The sequence below is a fragment of the Plodia interpunctella genome, chromosome 24, assembly GCF_027563975.2.
Source record: "Plodia interpunctella isolate USDA-ARS_2022_Savannah chromosome 24, ilPloInte3.2, whole genome shotgun sequence".
Classification (NCBI taxonomy): Eukaryota; Metazoa; Arthropoda; class Insecta; order Lepidoptera; family Pyralidae; genus Plodia; species Plodia interpunctella.
The window spans coordinates 1,644,910-1,665,828 of NC_071317.1; the positions used below are offsets into that span (position 1 = coordinate 1,644,910).

General features: G+C 36.6%; 1 protein-coding gene across 1 annotated transcript; it reads left to right on the plus strand.

Moving 5' to 3' along the window:
* The first annotated feature begins 3,711 nt into the window (after positions 1-3,711).
* Polr1B (RNA polymerase I subunit B) lies at positions 3,712-20,801 on the plus strand. The gene is made up of 20 exons (XM_053763691.2): positions 3,712-3,906; positions 4,015-4,344; positions 5,044-5,136; positions 5,640-5,786; positions 7,162-7,334; positions 7,712-7,961; positions 8,894-9,049; positions 9,384-9,550; positions 10,218-10,365; positions 11,374-11,434; positions 12,838-13,037; positions 13,714-13,867; positions 15,077-15,167; positions 16,110-16,305; positions 17,730-17,944; positions 18,284-18,422; positions 18,736-18,942; positions 19,341-19,544; positions 19,965-20,129; positions 20,453-20,801. Exons 1-20 carry the CDS (start codon positions 3,820-3,822, stop codon positions 20,651-20,653), a joined length of 3,384 nt encoding a protein of 1,127 aa, XP_053619666.1. The 5' UTR covers positions 3,712-3,819; the 3' UTR covers positions 20,654-20,801.
* The last annotated feature ends 118 nt before the right edge of the window (positions 20,802-20,919 follow it).

A 20,919-nucleotide genomic window follows, 5' to 3' on the forward strand; every position in this document is an offset into this window, starting at 1 on the left:
GAAGAAGAAGAATACTTATTATAAAACAAAGTCCACTGCCACGTGTGTGTTGTTTGCGTTAAACTGAAAACTAATGCACGGATTTTTTATACGATTGTCACCAATAGATAGTGGTATTCCTGAGGTAGGTTTAGGTCTGTAATTATGTTTTTACCCGAGCAAAGTCGGGCCGCGCCGCTAATATTAAATAAATAAGAACAAAAACCTGTGTTGTGTTGGTTTCTTATTTGTGGAAGTTAACAAATTGGTAAAAGTAGGTATAAAGATAAATAAAATTTTTTAGTTATTTTTCTACGTCTCGAGAATAGCAAGCCTTGACACTGAATCGATACAGACAATGTAGGTGGGTACCGACTTAACTCTGATATTGTTATTGAAATAAATTCAAGGGCATAAACAAAAGAACTAATACATTCCAATGTCTGGCCTTCGTGCTAAATTTCAAATATATGGAATCTTCGAGGAATTTTTAGGATTCCGTAGCCAAATGGCAAAAACGGAACCCCTAATAGTTTCGTCATGTCCGCCTGTCTGTATGTCACAGTAATTTTATTTTTCTTTTTGTTGATCTATGGTCTTATATTTTTTTTTTTTGCGAAACTGACATCAAGCGAAATGATCTATGATCAAATGTTTCACGATGTGATTGCGAGGTGACAAAGGAATGTCTACGTCTAGCTAGACTGGTCTAGATCCTTAGACCACGACAACATTTTACGACATGCAACCAAACAACTATACAACTAATACTTACAATAATTATGTATCCTTAGGTACATATTACAAAAAGAAGTCATGTCGCATCTGTCTGTATAAAAGCCATTAACTCAAATTTATGATTAACCAATAGTGTGATTCCTAAGGTTTAAGTGAATAATTTAATATGGATTTACCTGAGCGAAGCCGGGACGCTGCTAGTTAGGAATAATTACGAAAATAAGTCTGTCTATTATTTTAATCTCCACGCTTTATCTATTCAACCGTCTTTATACAAGTACGTATATCTAAGTACATTAGTTAAGAGTATTAGCACATGGGATAGGTACTTTCTTCCCGGTAAAAAAAAAACTGTTCCGGAAGGAAATTTCGGAATTTAGGAAATCACACGGGCGAAGCCGCGGGCATTTTTATAGCCTAGCTATATAGTATAGCCCGATAAATTTATGTTGATTTTATTATCTTGTCTACTTTTAGCCATTCAGTGAAAACCAGTTTTCCACCGAAAACAAAATATGCAGCTAAATAAACAAAATATATTTACTCTAAGACATCTGCTCTGAAATAATCAAATTCCACGGTGGAACTTACAACTGAAAGTACGTAATTGAAGTCGAGCAAAAACCGGCCTAAAAATTGTATGGAAAATTGGAAATCCATGTACCCCCTTGAGAGATAAATGTGGAGATAAATAAGATAAAATTTAAAACTCGTTCAAAATAAATGTGATCCTCGCTGCATACAAACGTAATTAAGACAGATACAAACACAATTCTATCGTGTTATAAATATTAATGAGCATTCTTTTTTTTATTAGAAGTATTTAATAATGCAGACTGGCAGCAAAAGATTTATTCTATTTTTAAAAAATACGAACTACTGGCGTATGTGAATATTTGATGGACTTTGTTGTAATAATTTATTTAGATACCTATTAGAAATTGTATTCTATTGTTTTATTATCGTCGTAGGCAGGCTGGTGTCGTATAGAGCACTATACAATTTTTTGTTGTTTTATTTTTTTAAGTAATTTTCACAACTAGATACACTCTGGATACAAAATGCCCATTCTTCTTTCATCAAAATCGATTTTTGCAGCTTAGCCGTGAATCGTGACAGATAGATAAACTTTTATGGATTAGACTACGACTAAATAAGAACTCTAGAGTAGGACAATTACTACCAAAATTTTCTACGTAACGTATAATACAATCATAAATAAAATCAGTGAATTATATACGATAAATATATTTGCTCGGCCATTAGCATTATCTCGTTAACCAAACCGATAACTAGGCGCGCTCGACTATACTTACCAAGCAGATTATCTTTATTTCCCATTAGCCGTGCTTAGAAATTCCGCTCCCATGTGAGAATAAAAATCTCCTAAAACTCTTGGTTTACCGAGTGACCAACTGACTGATAGACTACGCACAGCCGAAAATACTGGGCGTAGAAAGCTGAAATTTGGTGTGTAGGTTCTTAAGAAGGTGTAGGGGAGCACTAATAAGGGATTTCCTAAAATTCCCACGGGAAATGGATTTTTACTCACATACGAAGTTGTGGGCAAAAACTAGTAATAAATAAACAAAACTCAACGGCCAACACTAAGCACTAACTATGCTTGTAACGCAGGTCCGTTAGACACAAACAATGAAAACAGAAACTGGCACAACGCACTCAGAAACTTAGACAAATTTGTGATTTTAGGTACAAATAGTTGGCTTTGCTCCCGTGGGAATTTTGAGATAAAATATAGCCTATTATAGCAATCCGTATGTACCGTTCTAATGGTGAAAGAATTTTTGAAATCGGTTCGGTAGTTTCGGAGTTTACTCGCCTCAAATATAAGTACAAACTCGCAAAACCTCTTTATAATAATAGTTATAGATGAGTAAATGTATTAATAGTTTATGGGTGTCCTTGTGATTATTATACTGATTCTGAGCTCAAATTTTAAATTGCCTAATAATTTATTACATTACTATCAATGGGTATCAATTTAATATGTTTGTAGTACTTATCATTATTGATATTCTCTCTATGATTCATCGGAATAATATTTTGTGAGATGAAAAATGGTTGAAGGAGGCCTACACCAAGATGGTTGAAAAAGGATGAAAGAGAAGGAGAAGAAATGTATGACATTGATTTGCGCCTGATAATATGCGGTGTTTATCAATTTCATTATGTAATGATGACTACTGACTGAGGTCTGGACAAAAGTAGGGCAAGGGAGACGTGTAAAATATAGTCTGTTAATTTTCGGGTTTTTAATTTATGAGATAAAATTGGAATAGATATGAGAATAAGTAAACATTTTTTGTGCATACACGGATAAGTATAAAAAAATACTTTACCCCTTTCTGATTTTACGTCGGCTGTATATACTACCTGCATAAGCCATCTAAATAAAATAAAAATCAAAACACCAATGTCAGTAATCAGTGACATTGACAATATGATGGCAGATTTACATTAATCCAGCTACTGGATCCAGTAGTTGGTTCCAATGGCACTGGATGCTTATGATTTAATTTTGAAAAATGAGTACATATGATATCGCTGTAAATTTATTGTTGATATACTAAATAATAAATTGCAAAACCTAAAAATGTATGTAGTAATTTTGTCTGTATATTTTTATTAATTTTGCCATCATACTACTTTTTATTGGACATTAAAAATGATTAGGTCCATCAAAAAAACACGAGCGGTCATCAAATGATTACGTGCTAAGTCGCGGCTCGCTGTCGTACTTTAAAAGTCACTAATAAGGCTTTTAGCACAGGATTCACAGCATTTCACTGCAAGTTCACTGAGCTGGAAAATAGAAACGTGCTCTATTTCGTTCCAGACGTTACGATATTCAAGACGTTTGACTGGATCGGATCTTGTTTAAACGGGTCTAAGGATGGATCCTTAGACCTGGATTCAGTGACTGGAGTCACTGAATCCAGTTGCTGGATCAATGTAAATCGACCTTGAATGACAGTGACAGTCTGACAGTGTCGATCGCACGTGTTTTTGGATTTGTTTTCAGCAGACCGATCTATTTCAATTACTACATTAAATGGTCATAATACTTACAAATATTAAAAAATGAAGATTAAAAAGGCAGCACCGAAGCCTTCACTGGCATACACAAGCAGTACTGACTACAGTAAACCTCCTAAAATAGCAAATCCGGTATGTTACATATTTGTTACAATTTCTCTATAATTACGTTTTATTCATTAAAACATTTAATCGAAATTGATTAATTTACCTTTCCCCTGCATATTTTACTGGTTTTAGTTATTACAATGCCTCGGAGCGCCTCATATTGACTCATTCAACTACATGCTCCATGATGGTTTGAAAATTGCTATACAAGATTTAATTCCAGCCCAGTTTGAGGGCCCTAATGGAGAAAAGGTTAAAATAACTATAGATGATGCTGCGTTTATGAAACCCAGTGTTCCAATGGATATTGTGGGTGTCAAGAACCAACAAGTTTGGCCTACAGAATGCAGACAGAGAGCGGCCACATATAAAGGAGATTTTAAGATTAGAATGACTGTGAATGTTGATGGTAAAAGCATGTCAGTGGACAAGTCTATGGGAAGTCTACCTATCATGGTTAAGGTAACTATTTGTGTTGAATTTTTAAAAATTTGTTCCCAATTATTAACACAAAATCTTTCTTAACTTATATAGGTACCTTCACTGTGGATAAACACAAATCTCTATTTGTATAGCAAGGAGTGTTAAAGTGCATCCCAAGTAATATTATAAAAATGCAAATGTTTGTTTGTTATTCTCCTTGTTGTTATTTGTTAATCTGCTTAACCAATGTTTCAATTTTGCATACATGTTGTTTGAAGTATGGAGAAGGATGTATATACAGGATTACTGGTATCAAACGCAAAAGACTACCTCCTAAAGACTACTTAGGTACATCCAAAACAAGAAACTTTTATTCTATAACTTTTTGTAATTTGTAGATTTTTTATTCATATAAAAAAAAATACAATCGATTCTACACATCTTAACTCTATGTAATAGCCAAGCAACACGAGACAGTACAGTAGCGTTATGTAGCGGAATCGAACACAGAATTAACGTTTTATAGAAATGACATAAAAAGTAAAAAAAGGTAAATTTCTGTATTTATTATGTTTAGACAAAAGTTGTAGAACAAAATATGTTAGTCTCTATGTACCTTATGCGCCTTTGGAAGCTTATGTATTTGATACCAGTAACCCTATATATGTATACCTTTTATATCAGAAACATGTTGTCATGGAAAAATCTAGTAAATAACAAAAATAATATATGTTTCAGTCGAAAATGTGTCACCTAGCAGACTTGTCTCCTGAAGAGCTGGTGCAGCACAACGAGCATGCTGACGAGTGGGGCGGATACTTTATAGTCAAGGTAATTATATTATTTCCTACTAGCGACCTGGCCTCTGGCCTCTTCGCATGAGATATACCTTGGGGAATAAACTGTCTAAATTGTTATTTACTCTTATTCCTGAAGTCTGTATAAAAATCTGTTGAGTGATTTAAAATGTCTTGTCTTTAAAATTATAATAAATATATAAAAAAAAAGAAGAAAGCTTTGAAACAGACAGACTTGGAGGGCAACTTTGTTTCATACCATGTGTGACTTTATTGTTCTATGACCTATCTATACTGGTCCTTATCGTGGCATGGCAAAGTCATGTTTGGAACTAGAATCTACCGCCGCCCGCTTGACGTGCACCTTCCCATGAACCTTGACGTAAACCCCCTTGGGAATGCTATTTTTGCCTATCATTTGCCCATGCTGTGTTTAGTCGCCTCGTACGACATTCGCGGCAGGAAACGATGTGGTCCTATTCTAGGGCGGAACCACACGCCAATAGTACATATTTTACTTGTCCATTTATTTTTTAGGGTCATGAGCGTTTAGCAAGGATGTTACTAGTCACTAGAAGGAACTATCCAGTTGCCATAAAGCGGCCATCTTGGAAAATGAGAGGAAACTTGTTTTCTGAATATGGTATCTTAGTCAGATGTGTCAAGAGTGATCAAACTAATACTGTAAGTTTAAATTTCAGGCTAAGTGTACATTATTTAGAAGAAGCGGTGGTGGTGTAATGGTTAAGACGCCCGCCTGTGGATCGAAAGATCCCAGGTTCGAATCTTACTCGTGCCACATGAGTTTGTATACCAATGTGACTCGTGTATAGAAGTTTTCAGAGACCACCACTTGCTTCCGGTGAAGGAAAACATCGTGAGGAAACCTGCACACTTGATTATTATTAACTTGTGTGTGAAATGGAGAAGGCAATGGCCACTTTATTAATTTATGCCAACAAAGATCTCTGATACAACGATCAAGACTGCCACGAATTCCATATATTATTATTTGTAGTGTATACCTAAATGATGTTATCCTGCTTTTTTTATCCATTATGATAGTGAATATTATACATATGATAGTGGTGGAACATCAGTGATCTAGTTGTGATGTACAGTTACATGCGGAGGTACTGAGTTGTGTCCTATTTGTGTTGTTGCAATACACATTTATTTTCATTGTCTATGTTGCTTATGTATATGTTACTGTAAAAGCACGAACTACCGTAAATCCTAAGATATTCCAGTAAAACCTAAGATTTACCAACTCTTAATGGTAAAAGTCCGAACAATTTTGCGATTCGAACTTTTACCACCATTCACTTGGTAAATCTTAAAATTTACTTCAAAGGCACGGTAAATGTTGAGAAAATAATTTTATTTTTGTTATTTTTTACTATTTAAGAAGTATTTTAATGATTATATCTTACCTTTATAAGTTAAAAACATTTATAAATAAAAATACTTACCAGATGAAAATAATTTCAAATAGGTAGGGATTTGACTAATTACTTAGTTAATTGATTACTCTCATAATTATGATACCTACATAAAAATATGTAAGGTTTTGACTGAAAAATAAATGATTAATAAGAATTAATCATTGTTTTATTCCCAAAACCAACATTTACCAGCCGTCAGTAGCAAAACCTAGCATATACTAAATTCCAATGGCAAAAGCCCGAAAAAGTCGTCAATTATTTAAAAATCCTTACATTTACCAACCCATACCGGTAAATCCTAAGATTTTCTGAAAAAACCTAAGATTTACCTGTATACGGACTTTTACAGTAACATATATATTGTCTCTTGTTGCTGTTCTGTACCTTTAATTTAAATCTTTATTTGTAGCTATAAACACACAAATATAAATTATTTGTAGCAATCTTTATTTGTAGCTATAAACACACAAATATATTTATTTATCTAATCTTGAATGTCCCTAAATTGTAGTGGATTTGGGAGATTCAACGCACGCGAAAGGGAACAACAAAACCTTAGCATTTTGTAAATAAAGCCGTAACAGTTTTGTATAATTTTAAAAATACTTTTACAGAACAACGTCCTACATTTTCTACAAAATGGCACGTGCAAATTAATGTTCTCCCATCGCAAAGTGATGTACTATGCTCCACTACTGCTCATCCTGAAGTGTCTGGTCGACTGGCCCGATCATTACATATACAGACTGCTGCTAAATGGAAAGAAGAACGACCTGTATTATATGAAGTAGGTGTTTTAAGCTTTTATTTGCCTTTGACTATATACTCAACTTACTAACTGTGGCCCGAGGCTTCGCTCCTTTAGGAATTTTTTGATAACAAGTATCCTATGTGTTATTCCAGGTTATATTCGACCTGTGTACCAAATTTGATAACAATAGGTCCACTAGATTTTGTTTGAAAGAGTAACAAACGTACATACATCCTCGCAAACTTTTGAAATGATTTTTATTTTGAAATTTTAGTAGGATTCAGTAGGTCTGAGGGGAGTGTATGTATGTTTGTTACTTCGACTCCGAACAAATTATCAATCGAGGATATGGAGTGGTTCTATTCTAGAATGAGGTATAGGGTGTGTTCATCAATCAATGAATGTCCCGTCAGCTGCATACAAAACATGCTCCGGGAGCTACACGAAGAGGGTCTCCACACGAGGTCTGAGTGTCGCTCGTACCTCGGCCGCATGTTCCGGTCGCGGCTGCACGAGCTGCCCGCCAGCGCCGCGGCCGACGACGCCGCCGCGCTGCTGCTGCGCCGCTGCGTCATGATACACCTCCCCGGGCACAAGGACAAAGCGCACGCGCTCTTGTTCATGGTGCAGAAGCTGTTCGATCTGGTCCAGAATAAGTGTAAGGTAAGTTTTTTGTGCTCCCATGCAGGCGTGCGGCCGACTTGATGGTGAGCGGTCACCGCAGCCGATAGACATTTCAGGTTGTCAGACGCGTGATGCCGACTTTGTGGTCTATGGTCTTGACATAATGCCCTGTAATTACACTGCCTCCACAATGCAAGCTTTCCTGGTTATACAGGGTTACTTATCAAACGCAAAACCTAAAGATTACTTTTATTTTACGACTTTTCGTGATTCGTAACTCTATATAATAGCCAAGCAACACGAGACAGTGCAGTAGCGTTATGTAGCGGAATAAACATAGAGTTAACGTTTTATAGAAACGACATTAAAACTAAAAAAAATGGAAAAATTTTGTATTTATTACGTTTAGACAAAAGTCGTAGAACAAAAGATGTTAAGTCTCTATGTACCTTATGCGCCTTTGAAAGGTTATGCGTTAGATACCAGTAACCAAAAACCAGTCCAAAAAAAAGGAAATTCCATGCAATAATGTCTAGTGTTCTAAATTAAAGGCATGTTGAAGTTTATTTGTTTGATTTGAAGCGGTGGTGGCTCAGTGGCTCGCCTTCCGCCTGTGACTGAAAGATCCCAGGTTCGAATTCCACTCGCGCCACATGAGTTTGTATACCAATCTGACTCATGTATAGTATAGTTTTCAGAGACCACCACTTGCTTCGGTGAAGGGAAACATCGTGAAACCTGCACACTGGTGGATAGTTCAATAGTGTGTACGCGACTACTTGCCACTAGATGGCAGTAGGTAGCAAAAACTCATGTCAGATGCCTTTAGGCGACTAGAATAAAGTCTGAAACCAGTGTTAACAATAACACTAGATAATCAGCTGTTTATGTTGGAACAAAATTCACGTTATGTTATACTAACCCTTCAACGTTTATGGCGATGACTTGTTAATAAAAGTCATGTTCACCAGGTGGAAGGCGCGGACGCGGTGATGATGCAGGAGTTGCTCCTCGGCGGTCACCTGTACTTGCAGGTGCTGAAGGAACGGCTCCAGTCCACCGTCGACGTGGTGAAGATGCTGCTTGTCAGGAAGGCTAACGCCGCGAAGAAAGTCAACATTTCTGCTGTGAGTCTTCTATATCGCATAGTCTCATCAAAAGAAAAGTCATGTCAGATGCCTATAGGCGACTTGAACAGAATTATTATTGCCGAGAATTGAAGAATTGTTTCATTCCACATAATACAACTGGAACGAAGGATATTTTTTTTGTAATTAAATAAATAAATAATATATAAAACGTCTTAAACATTTTGTTTTAAAAAAACGGCACATGGTATTTTCTTTCCAATAATAAAATAATCGGACAGACTCAAATTTTCAAAAATAACTTAATCGGAATTTATTGATATATAGGTATTTTGTTTTAAAAAATAAATTATTCCTTTAATTAATTGGACAGACTCAACTGCCTGATCTGCTCAAAATGGCGGGAAAACTTGAATCCAAAATGGAGACGTTTCTGGCGACAGGCAACGCCCCATCGAACAACGTTGCCCTGCCTCAGCACAAGGGACTGACTATAGTCGCCGAAAACATCAACAGAATGAGATATATGTCTCATTTCAAGTGAGTTTTCTATGTTAACACTAAATAGTTTCTAAATTATGACATTTATGTTTGTGTATGTTTTGGGCTACAAACCAGTTCTTAACTGTAATGCTTTGTTTTGTGTAATGTAATGGCTATAACTTGTTTTGCACACTGAATGAAATAAATATTTGTATATTTGTTCTAAATTGTACTTGTTTTAATACATGTTACTAACAATGGGTTAAGATTAATGTACTACTAACAAAGGTGGACAAAAGTCTGAATAAAATAGTTTATATTATTATTGTAAATAAACAGTGATCGCTTTTCAGCGAGGGTTTGTTCAAAAAACCGCACGAGCAGAAATATGACGTTTATCAGATTTTTTGTAAAATCAAGAAGGGGCTACCTGTTCACACATTATCTACTGGACCGATCGTTATGAAATTTGGTACTATCGTTATAAATAACCTGAAATAACACATAAGAGTACTTTTTAACCCGAAATTCCCACGGGAGCGAAGCCCCGGGGCGCAGCTGGTAATATATAAATGATCAGTTTTTCAACACCCAATCTTAGATGGAGAGTTGTGTGGAAATTTTCTCTCATTCTCTCTCTCTCTTGCTCATCTCATTCGGGTACGTTAGCCTGCCGTCATTAGTTTTCTTGGTCTATGTATTTAATATTGCTTAACTATATAAGGGCTATACACCGCGGCTCATTCTTCATGGAGATGCGCACTACAGAGGCGCGACAGTTGTTGCCCGACGCGTGGGGCTTCGTGTGCCCCGTGCACACCCCGGATGGGGCGCCCTGCGGCCTTCTCAACCACCTGACCATGCACGCCCAGGTAATGACTGTCTAGATTGTTAAAGTCGCGTTTTTAAGTTTAAAAATAGGTAATACTAATATTATAAATGTGAAAGTTTGTGAGGATTTATGTGTGTATGTATGTTTGTTTGTTACTCTTTCACGCATTATCTACTGGACGGTTTGTTAATAAATTTTGTATATATTGGATAAATTCTTTAGATGTTTAAATATATCCTTTTGATATATTTGATATTAATAGAAGAATAAAGGATATTCTTCTATTCTCGAAAGGATATTACTCAGTAATAAATAATATCTGAGTGAGAAACTGTAGATGATGGTAGATCGTTAATCCGACGTTTATAAAAAGTATTTTCATTATATACATGTAGGGAATTAGGTTAAATGTTTGTGACTAAATTATTATTATATTCTTGACATTATTTTAAAACCACTGTTCGACATTTATTATTGATTTACATCCTGAAGTTTGATTGATTTGACTAACATTAACTAATCCGCTGTGTTGATAAACTTGCAACACGCAATCCGGGTCCATGTACTAACACCTACTAACAAACATTATTGTGACAAGCAATGTGAATCTGTACATGAAAGCAAGGAATAAATGAATTGATTTGATATAAATCTTTGACGACCTCGGTGGCGCAGTGGTAAGGGTTCTTGCCACTGAACCGAGAGGTCCCGGGTTCGATCCCCGGTCGGGTCATGATGGAAAAATGATCTTTTTCTGATTGGCCCGGGTCTTGGATGTTTATCTATATATGTATTTGTTATAAAATATAGTACCGTTGAGTTATTATCCCATAACACAAGTCTCGAACTTACTTTGGGGCTAGCTCAATCTGTGTGATTTGTCCTAATATATTTATTTATTTTTATTTAAATCTAGGTTAATACTGTCTTAATCCAACTGACAGATTTATGTTGAAACACGCTTTTAATACTATTTTGGTATTACGTTTGTATGAGAATGAGACTTTAAGGGTAAAGTGATTCCTAAACCGGTTATATTTAATTCCAGGTAACCCAATGTCCTGATGCAAAACAATTAGCGAACCTTCCATTCGTGCTCGAGAGATGTGGTATGTTGTCATTTGAATTTATTCCCATTTTTTAACCCCCGACGCAAAAAGAGGGGTGTTATAAGTTTGACCGGTAGTGTATCTGTCTGTCTGTGTACGTGGCACCGTAGCTCATCAAGAGGTGAATCGGTTTTTTTTTATTTGATATCTACATTTTGTGCGGTGGTTCTTAGATATGTTTGATCAAAATCGGTTTAGTCGTTCAAAAGTTGTAGCGAAATGAATATTGAAAGTGGGGGGGTCTTTTAATTTGTCTAACAAACTTGTATAGTAACTAATATAAGTAATCGATAAAAATATGGCGCTTTAAGAAGGAATATTTTAATTCTCCAATATTTAGGACAGCGTTAGGTAGGATAGGAATGCTCCAGTACTTAGATTTAATAACTTCTCGATTTAGATATACATATATGATAACCCTAAAATGCTAAACAGAAAAGTTTTAAAAGTAAACATATAATTATTTTGCTTAAATATTTCAATGTATTTTATTTCAATTTAATATTATTGTTTCAATCAGTAATGTTTGTTGAAATCAATTCTCAAATTTAATAATTAGTAGCAAATTGATATAGCACGTTGTGCACGTCTGTCATTGATGTAAAAACTAGGTTAACTTTTCAATATGTTCAAATTCAAATTCAAAATTCTTTATTCAATTTAGGATGATGTACATCACTTATTGACGTCAAAAATTACTTAAACTAAGTCTACTGCCGGCTTCCAAAGCGCAGGTGAAGAAGAAGCGGCGCAACAAACTTCACCGCAGCCTTTTCTCCAAGGACGTCAATCAACAAATATAGGTCTTATACATATATTAAAAATTAGGAGGACGAATTTACATCATTATTAAAAATGTCAAAATTTGAATGAATAAATAAAAAAAAATTTAAAATAAAAGTATGTAAAATGTGATTGTCTTGTGTTTATGTTGTTGATGTGCCCAAATAAATTAAATAAAATGACGGAAAAAAATATGGAACAAACACTAAATTCGTTTATCTTTTTTAAACGCCCAAAAATTTCTTATTTATTTTTTCAAATTTTAACTTTATATATTAATTTATTTATATAAGTACAATTGTAATCTTTGTGGTCAATTATTGAATGGCAACCACTTCCCATTATCATCGTCTTTGTATCTCGCGCTCACATCTAGGTACCTTAAGGTCACAACCGAAAATCAGTGTATTGCCCCCCCGGGTAATAGTCCCGCTGAGCTGTGTCATTTTTGTATTGCTGCAACACTGCTCTTTTTGTATTGTGTGTGTTATTAATATGAAGAAACTGTATGTGTTGTGTATTTTGTGTTGTGGCTACAAATAAAGATTTTATCTATCGATCTAACACACGGTGTTCCATCATTTTTATCCTGGTGTATAACCAACTATTCTTCTACCCAGGCCTGGAGCCAATCAGCTCAATGACCCAAACGCCACTAACTCGCGATGTATACAAGTACCCAGTGTTCCTGGACGGACGCCTGTTGGGGTACCTGTCTGAGGACAACGCCGATAGCTCCACCGGCTACCTCAGGGCTCTCAAGGTCAAGGGGGAGGAGATACCTATCACCACTGAGATCGTCTTCATACCTAAGAAACAGGTAATCCCATATTATAAATGTGAAAGTTTGTTTATTTGTTGTTTCTTCACGCATTATCTACCAATTGTTATGAAATTTGGTGCACGGGTAGAAAATAACCTAGAATAATACATTTACTTAGGGTACTTTTTATCTTTTATCTAAAAGATAAAAAGCGAAGCCCCAGGGCGCAGCTAATAATTTATAATTGTCGTAATCACTACACAGTATAAAACAATAAGTCGCTTCCCGCTGTCTGTGTTTAAAACTACGCGACGGATTTTGATGAGGGTCTTTTAATAGATAGAATGATTCCTGAGGAAGGTTTGGGTGTATTGTTTATTATGGGTTGTAGAAAATAAATTAGAAAAGTTTGTCATATTCGCTTCCAAATAATTTAAAAATCCTGTTTTATAGTGACAATATTTTTTGTCTCGTTCTGTCAATGTTTAATGTATGTGTAGGTAGAAAACACATTTAAACTAAAATTGTTTTTTTTTGTAAGAATCGTAGCAGTTTTATATGACACCGCTACCACCCAGCAAAATTATGTTCGTTGAAATCTAAGCTTTAGAACGTCCGCTGAAGACATACTTTACCTTGACAACTAATTAGCGGACAGCTCGCTTCCAGCTCTCATCTTATCATTAGACTATTACAAGGCATTTTTTCACAACACATGATATTTCTCCAACAGATACCCGCACAATACCCAGGCATATTTCTATTCACGACTGAAGCCAGAATGATGCGATCCGTGATCAACTTGGCTACTGGAGGACTAGAGTTGATTGGTACCATGGAGCAACTTTACTTGGATGTAGCTGTGACACAATCGGAAATCATCAAAGGTGAGTTTGAACCTTTATATCTTGGTTATAGAGTCCTTTTTAGGCTACATCGGAGTCCGTTAAAAAGAAAACTATTTTAAGCTAGTTTCAACCATGTTGTATTGATGTAAAGTCGCTTTTTGATTGCACGATCGAGTATAATAGAGCAGCTTGATTAGACGTCACTAAAATCCGATTGTTAAAGGTCAGTGGACTTTATCGCGTTAGAATAGAGTCTCTTTTAGTATGTAGATGTACGACATATACACGACTGAAGCTAGAATGATACGATCCGTGATCAACTTGGCTACTTTATTTGGATGTAGCTGTGACACAATCGGAAATAATCAAAGTCGAGTTTGAACCTTATATTTCAAACATACAGTCTTTTTTACATTGCATCAAGCAAAATGCGACCCAGGCAATTAATATTTTGTATTAGAATAAAATATATTTATTTGCTTTAATATGATATATAGTTAATGTTTTAGCATTCAAATCAATTTTAGTTACAAGTATGACATATCACTGGCACATAATAAAAACAACGTATTGTATGTGAGTTTAAACCTTATTGTATTGGAGTAACGTCTCTTTTTCATTGCGCCATCAACTGTACAGTTCGATTAGACGACACTAAAACTCAATTGTTAAAGTTGATTTTGAATCTTAACGTGTTCGAATAGAGTCTATTTTAGTATGTAGCTGTAATGGTTCGTACAGGTATGTTACTGTTAATTCTTATTTTTAGGGTGACAAAAAAAACGAAATGACAAATGTTATGCACCTAGAAACTCAGACGCTGACGCGAATGACGTACATACGTAGTTTGTATGAGAGCTTTTATTTTACGCCAGGAAAAAACCAGCAATGTACTCGTACCTCGAAACGGGCGAAATTTGCCGACAGTGTAGAGCAAGTTAATATTTTTACAAGCTTTTATTTATAGATATTTATTATATTTGTCCCGTTGTCTGTCTGTAATCAAACCTTGCCAGTTACATTTCTACAGAGTTGAAATTTCCCACGTCGCTTCACTTTCCTTGACAATGCATTATTATGATAAGCGTGACCTGACGGCTCCAAACGAGGGAACTCCTTAACCGTTTACAGCACGCTTGCTGTTTTTTTTTTAATCAGGCGTTAAATGCCACAAGATTTCTGATGACAATAAAAGCTTGTAAGCTTGTGGCAAAAATGACAGTTTTGTAAAAAAAAACTTGTGTACAGGTAAAACAACACATCTGGAATTATCGAAGTCGGCATTTATGAGCAACTTGGCGCAGTTGGTTCCGATGCCCGATTGCAACCAGTCGCCGCGGTGAGTGTTTCTCCTCTTTTGGAATTCACGGCACTAAGTCCGGTCATTTGAGATTCTTGCGTGGGGATATGGATCCTTTGGAGAGTTTTAATGTTATGTACGTCTCCCGCCAAAACCCACTCCCGGATATACCAATGACATGGTAGCCCATGATCAGGTCTCGGCGGGAGTGTGAACTATGGCAGAATGATGGATAGAAGTACTGGTCTATGGAATGATATTTGGATGGACTTCAAATGGGCTATTGCAAAGAGTTCGGTCACCTGCCATAATCATGATAACTGGCTATTCAGCGGCAGGTGACAGATATACCACGTCATTGTTTTCAGCGACAGTAGCGCCACGTCTGTGGGACTTCTTACGTGGTATCAACAATCAGGAATAGTAACTTTTTTTGAATCGCCAATTTTGACAGATACGCGTTCCAGTTTACGTTCTCATGTGCATTGAGATGCATGGTACCGAATTGTATGCAAAATGAGTGAATGAAATCGAAACGGCGTAATTTTTTGGTACATACTACCTATAATAGATCGTTATGTCAACTTGATGGTACGAATTAGCGATGCAGATCAGCTTAGGTCCTGAACTGAATCGCATTAAGAGTTGTTGGTTGTGTATGCCTATATAAATAAATTAAATAAATAAATTCCCGAGGAGGGCTAACGTCAAGCCGGGTGCCGGTCGTAAAATCACAGCCGAAGATTCAATATTTTAAGGTTATAAGACATACCCATAGTCGGTAAAACACGTAGGTTTGACCTTTTTTCAGCCGATTATCGGAATTATAATTTTGCAGTCCGATTAATCGTACCAACATGTCGTCAAATCGGTGGACAATGGAAGTCGCACCACGTGAGCAAGGAGATATGTATCTCCTTCTCCAAAAACGTGAGTATATACTAATGTTTTTTGCAAATATTTTTTTATCTTTCTCAACAGAAACATGTACCAGTGTCAAATGGGCAAGCAAACCATGGGTACTCCCATCCACACGTGGGCCACCAACGCCGACACAAAGCTGTACAGGCTTCAGACACCGGCCACGCCTCTGTTCAGACCCAGTCATTACGACCACATATCTCTCGACGACTATCCTATGGGCACCAATGCGATCGTAGCCGTTATATCTTATACTGTAAGTATTTTATTTGGATGAATTATTTAATTATTATATGAATATAGTGTAAATTAGCGCAGTGGTAAGGTTCTTGCCACTGAACCGAGAGGTCCTGGGTTCGATCCCCGGTCGGGTCATGATGGAAAATGATCTTTTTCTGAATGGCCCGAGTCTTGTATGTTTATCTATATATGTATTTGTTATAAAATATAGTATCATTGAGTTAGTATCCCATAACACAAGTCTCGAACTTACTTTGGGACTAGCTCAATCTGTGTGATTTGTCCTGATATATTTATTTATTATTATTATAATTATTTGAGCAATCGTCATCAACATCATACCAAAAGTAATAAGAGAAATTAGCAGTCTAAAAATTTTAAATTTAGATTATTTAATTGGCTTCTAGAGAAATGTTATGACACTAATGAATTGTTCAAATATAAATTGTAAGTAACATAAAATTATTATGACAAATGAATCTAATTATGACGGTTATTAATGTTGACTAAATGTATAAAATTATGTAATGTACTCTAATATAAATTTCTCATGTTTGTATTAACTTAACATTACTACGGCTAATAGGCAGAATATGCTGTACCTTACCCTTTTAACAACTCTGTATCAGCATGTTCTATGGAATAAATGATCTATCTATCTATCATCATCAAGCGTCCTCATTATCATGAAGCGGTGGTGGTGTAATGGTTAAGACGCCCGTCTGTGGATCGAAAGGTTTCAGGTTCGTATCCTACTCGTGCCATATCAGTTTGTTTACCAATCTGACTCATATATGGTAGTTTTCATAGACCACCACTTGCTTCCGGTGAAGGTAAACATAGTGGGGAAACCTGCACACTGGTTGACAATTTAGTTCACTAGTGTGTATGCGACTACCTGCCACTAGATGGCGGTAAGTAGTCGTAAAAGTCATGTCAGATGCCTTTAGGCGACTTGAATAAAATCTGACACCAATGTTAGCAATAACACACTCGATATGATGATGATTACTGGAGTAATAAGGTCAATACATGATAATAATAAATCTATAAATTTGGTCAAAAAGGCCGCCCCGAACCTGACGCAAAAGTGCCCATTACACTTGCTCCATTCCCACGCTGTATATGCGTTGCGCTCCTTAGCCTAAATTGTAATAAACAATTCTATATTTCTGGAGAAACCCCACTTGACTCTGTTTTCATGTCATCTCCCATGACATATACACCATAAATGTTGTTTTGACTATGCACATATTATCAGTAATAGGTACTAATAGACCCATTATATTTTTTGGCATAATTAAAAATTTATAGTGTATGTTACAAACTAGCTGTTTACCCGCGGCTTAATGCCCTCGGGAACGCTTTTTTTTCGTATTAAAATGGGATTGGGATGGGAGAAGGTTTTATCAATAATTGAAAATAAAATATATGTACCAGGGCTACGACATGGAAGACGCTATGATAATTAACAAGTCCTCGTACGAGCGAGGCTTCGCCGCCGGCACCGTGTACAAGGCGGAGTTCATTGACCTCAAGACCACTTCATCGTTCTTCCAACGGGACCCTAACAAGCCTGAGCTTGTTCCGTACATCGACGAGGATGGGTTGCCGCCGGTTGGTGCTAGAGTTCAGCCCGAGGATCCGTTCTATTGGTAAGGGAATTCAATTGTAGGAATCGATTTGTTAGATTAAGTATCCTTATAAATAAAATATCAATATGTTCTTTTTCGAAATGTATATATAAATAAATGAAAAATGATGACTGAAAATTAAAACAGCATTTTAAAAAAAATTTGTAACACACGCCCAGCGGGTTTTATGAATCGAGCGACACGCCAGGATAGTTTCTATAAATATCTCTGACTAAGTTCAGTTAAAAAGCACGAAATAAGATTGAATTATGAAGCAATAGCATATAGTAAACAATCCAATCCGTTCTATTGGCCAAATGCTATATTAGTACCTTCAACGAGTACGTACGTTTATTACAGTTACTTCGACGGCGACAAGAGTCAGTTCGTGACACACAAGTACCGCGGCAAAGAAGAGGTGTTTGTAGATAGTGTGCGGCTCTGCGGAGATTTCTCTACTAGGTCTCCGCCTACAGCGTGTGTAGTGCTCAGGATACAGGTATGTGGGCCGAGTAAAATTTGTTTTTAGTATCAGTGGAGTTCAATGGGGAAAGACTGAAATATTTCTAGGGAGCCAAAATAATAATTCTCAATATTAAAATGTACATCGTTGACCTTTCGGAACGAAAGACTAAGTGATAAATATTGGAAAATAATATCATTTCATATAACAGATTCGAATAAAATACAGCGATTGGGTCCACAATCACAGTTGTTCTTGTGGTAAATGAAACCAGTGAGACCGGTGAATATATGACTTCTTTATTTCACTAACTCTAGCTTTTGCCTATGAGTATGTTATTACTTTCTAGCGTAACCCAACAGTGGGCGACAAGTTTGCCTCCCGCGCGGGTCAGAAAGGCATCTGCTCTCAACGCTGGGCGGCTGAAGACCTACCCTTTACAGAGTCGGGGTTGATCCCCGACGTGTTGTTCAACCCCCACGGCTTCCCCTCCAGAATGACCATCGCCATGATGATCGAGTGTATGGCGGGGAAAGCCGCCAGCTTGCATGGACACGTATGTTTAAAAACATGTATTTTTTACTAAAAAATATTTTTTGCCACAATCTTTTCTTGTCGTTAGATCTTGTTGCATTCAACGACATGACAAAAAAAAAACTGTGTTCGTGCTGTACACCGTTGAGAAAGATGAGAGTATACCTTGCAAGATTTGATTACAGACAGGCAAACATTAGGATAGGTGAAATTAAATAAAGCCTTGTAATTTATGAATTTAAAAAATCTTTTATTTCATTGTCATATTTCAAAATGGGGCTTAGTGATTTTTTATTATTATAGACTAATGAATACGTGTAATTTAATGATTCCAAGTTTTATTTATTGATATTTAACATTAATTTAACTTGCATTCATATGTTTTACAGTTTTATCTATATATGATCAATCCCACATCAGGTCCACGACGCCACACCATTCCGATTCACAGAAAAGGACACAGCTATCAACTACTTCGGTCGACTGCTAGAAGCTGGCGGGTACAACTACTACGGAACGGAGCGGATGTACAGCGGTGTCGACGGCCGGGAGATGACGGCCGACATATTCTTCGGGGTTATACATTATCAGAGGCTCAGGCATATGGTGTCGGATAAATGGCAGGTGAGAGAAAAAATTACATATACATATTATAACGCCTGTTTCTTATTAGAGTTCGTAGACTATTAGAGTTCTTTTCTGCCACGTAAAGTAACGTCATTTAATTTTTTTTTTCTTTGATATCGTAATCCTTATACATTATACAAAAGTCCTAGTAGTTAATTTATTCCTTAGAACATAATGATACAGCGATTTTACAACAATAAGGTATAGTATATTCTGCATAGGAATAGGAATGTAGGCGTAGGTATGTAAAATTAATCTCACATGACTCTGACACGACCACATACCAACGGAAACCTATGTAGTCGAATACACACCACATCAGTCAAATCAAATCACACAGATCGAGCTAGCCCCAAAGTAAGTTCGAGACTCGTGTTATGGGGTACTATATAACTCGATGATACACATGAACGACAGGTGCGGACGACGGGCGCGGTGGACGCGATGTCGCGACAGCCGGTGAAGGGGCGGCGGCGCGGGGGCGGGGTCCGGCTCGGGGAGATGGAGCGCGACGCGCTGCTCGCGCACGGCGCCGTCTTCCTGCTGCAGGACCGCCTGTTCCACTGCTCTGACAAGAGCCAGGTGACGTTTGTTACATACCTAGGGTGCAAGGATGTTGACGATAAAGTGGGAAAGCGAGCCCTGGGCGCCGACGCTTAAAAGATGAGGAAGGTAAGAGATCCCTGGCTGAACAGGTTTATCCGCTTGATAAAACCCGTAATTCTATTGAATTTTATTAAAAATAAAATTGCAGGATTAAATTTCAGAAGTCGAGAACCAATTTCAAGTAGTTTGTAGCTTTGGTAAATATCATTTAATTTAGAATATGACGTGAAAAAATGCCTGTGAAAGCCTAATTTCTGAATGAATGATTTGATTTTGACTATTTATTTTATTGTCCCCAGGCGGTGTTATGCACAAAATGCGGCACCCTCCTCGGGCCAATCATTGGGCACAGCGAAGGTTCCAACTGTAGATTGTGCGGCAAAGGAGAGTTAGCCACAGTGTCCATACCGTACATCTTCAAGTTCTTCGTCACCCAACTGGCCGCAGTTAATATCAATATTAAGATTACGTGTAACGACCAACTGGCTATTACTAATTGATAAAATTGTTGGCAAACCCGCCAATTGTCTTGCGTTTATTCTAATAAAACATGCCTAGCGTATAACTAGGCCACAAGTAAATGCAAGCTATATACGTTAGGCGTGTTTTATTACAGTTGTGTTGAAAATATATTATAATAATTTAATAAATTACCTATAAAAAAAAGTATTTTCTCTTGAAACTCAAAATATTAACTTACAAATCCTACTAATATTGTAAATGCGAAAGTTTGTGAGGGTGTGTGTATGTTTGTTACTCTTTCACG